At 39.1% G+C, this 2,018-nt stretch overlaps 1 protein-coding gene across 3 annotated transcripts in view; it reads right to left on the bottom strand.

Annotated features, from left to right (window-relative positions):
- LOC107566394 (AP-3 complex subunit sigma-1) overlaps positions 1-2,018 on the bottom strand; it is a 34,389-nt gene that overhangs the window by 28,132 nt on the left and 4,239 nt on the right. For all 3 annotated transcript variants that reach the window (XR_001606503.1, XM_016251839.1, XM_016251840.1), the window contains exons 4-5: positions 905-976; positions 724-831 (exon numbers count right to left, since the gene is read on the bottom strand). Coding sequence is in view for 2 of the 3 variants with exons in the window: in XM_016251839.1 (XP_016107325.1) it covers positions 724-831; positions 905-976 (180 nt within the window). In the remaining variant the exon portion in view is untranslated. The remainder of the gene's footprint in view (positions 1-723; positions 832-904; positions 977-2,018) is intronic.

The following is a 2,018-nucleotide window of genomic DNA, read 5'->3' as shown; positions in this document are numbered from 1 at the left end:
GTGTGTGTGAGAGTGAGTGAGTGAGTGAGTGAGTGAGTGAGTGAGTGAGTGAGTGCATCATTAGAGCGCTGATACTGACACAGAACATAATTTTACCTTTGCCTTGACTAGTCTGAGTTTAAAAGACACTTAATATTGATTTAACTGCGCTGACACTATCAGATGAGAACAAAACTAGAACTGAACTTATCTGAATAATGACTCTGTCTCCTGTAGAGCTGCTTTACAGCTGAATTTTAACTTGTTTCACAATTGACGAATTCTGCAACATTGACACTTATATTAAACTGAATTGAATCAATATTGAACCGACTAGAGTTGAATGAACTGAACTTGTTCGTTATCAAACCAAACTGAATCTGAATTGATCTGAATAATGTCTCCTGTAGAGCTTAAATCAGCTGAATTTGGATTTGTTTAATAAGTTTCCATCATTCTTCCTGTTTATCTCTGTGAAGCTGTACTGTATAAAGCGCTGTAGAAATCAAGGTCTCAGCGTTTGGTGATGTTCGGTATGGTTTTGCGTGTGTGGGATGGAAATGATCAAAGGGAGCCTCGTTCAAACGCTCACGATGCAACGCATTTGCCTGTGTTTCCCGTCGAGGGCAGAAGATCTGTTCTTCAGATCGATCACAGAAGAGCAGCAGCAGCAGACACCACAGAACGGCATTCTGGGACATGCGTTCCACACGCACACGCATGCAGCAGCGGAGCCGCTCTCACCTCAGACTTCTCCATCTTGCCCTGCGCCTCCACCTGCGTGATGATCTCGCTCATGTTGGTCTCCAGCACCATGCCGCCCATCACCATCTCCGCTAGGATGTTGTGCACCTGCGGACACACAGAACAGACGAGTCAGCGCCCCGCGGCTCGCGCTAGCACTCGATTGTGAAGCGTGCATCACCTTATCCACGTGAAAGATCAGGTCCAGCTCACACACGTTCTCGAAGCACTTGTCCAGCGTCTCCACGAACACCTGCAAAATAAGTGATGCTCTTTTTCAGTGTTTGCAGTGCAAAAGATTCTTAAATCAAAATACTTTTACTGGAGAAGCAGAACGACAGAAGACATGAAGTCTTGTTTTCTGAGAAACTGATCAAAATGAAGTGAGTTTATGATTAAAACAAGAGCAAATATCTGCCAAAGGACTAAAAATAAACTTAATTCAAAGGGAAACAAGTTTTCATTTCATCAGTTCTTGTTTTAAGCATACACTCAATTATGTTCAGTTTCTCAGAAAAATGAGCAGAATTGAGTTTAAGCTAGATGTACCTTGATTTGTGATTGATTTTTATATATTTTTATTGGAAAGCAAGAATATGTGACCCTGGAGCACAAAACCAGTCATAAGGGTCAATTTCTCAAAATTGAGATGTATGCATCATCTGGAATCTGAATAAATAAGCTTTCCATTGATGTATGGTTTGTTAGGAGAGGACAATATTTGAAAATCTGGAATCTGAGGGAGCAAAAAAATCTAAATATTGAGAAAATCATCTTTAAAGTTGTTCAAATGAAGTTCTTAGCAATGCATATTACTAATCAAACATTAAGTTTTGATATATTTACAGTAGGAGATTTACAAAATATCTTCATGGAACATGATCTTTACTTAATATCCTAATGATTTTTGGCATAAAAGAGAAATGTATAATTGTGACCCATACAATGTATTGTTGGCTATTGCTACAAATATCCCCCAGCGACTCAACACTGCTTTTGTGCTGCAGGGACACATATATTGTTTTTTAATGATGCATGCAGCATTTAATGCCATGACTTTATGAAGTGAAGACTCTGATTTAAGAATTCATTAGGCCTTCATTTGTGGAAGAGTGAACGAAGGCTTTTGAAGCCCCTTTAAGAGGTTTTTCTGTCACCTGATGGAGTTTTTTGTTGGGTTTCAAAGCCTGAATTGATCTGAATAATGACTTCTGTAGAGCTGAAATTGAAGTTGTTTAAAATTGATGACTTTTACAGACTTAATAAACTGAACTGAACCAAATCATGACACAGCA

The sequence above is a fragment of the Sinocyclocheilus grahami genome, unplaced genomic scaffold (genome assembly GCF_001515645.1).
Source record: "Sinocyclocheilus grahami isolate Dianchi unplaced genomic scaffold, SAMN03320097.WGS_v1.1 scaffold1072.1, whole genome shotgun sequence".
NCBI classification, from domain to species: domain Eukaryota; kingdom Metazoa; phylum Chordata; class Actinopteri; order Cypriniformes; family Cyprinidae; genus Sinocyclocheilus; species Sinocyclocheilus grahami.
The sequence above is the reverse complement of the archived record's forward strand: the minus strand, read 5'-3'. Positions and strand labels throughout refer to the sequence as shown.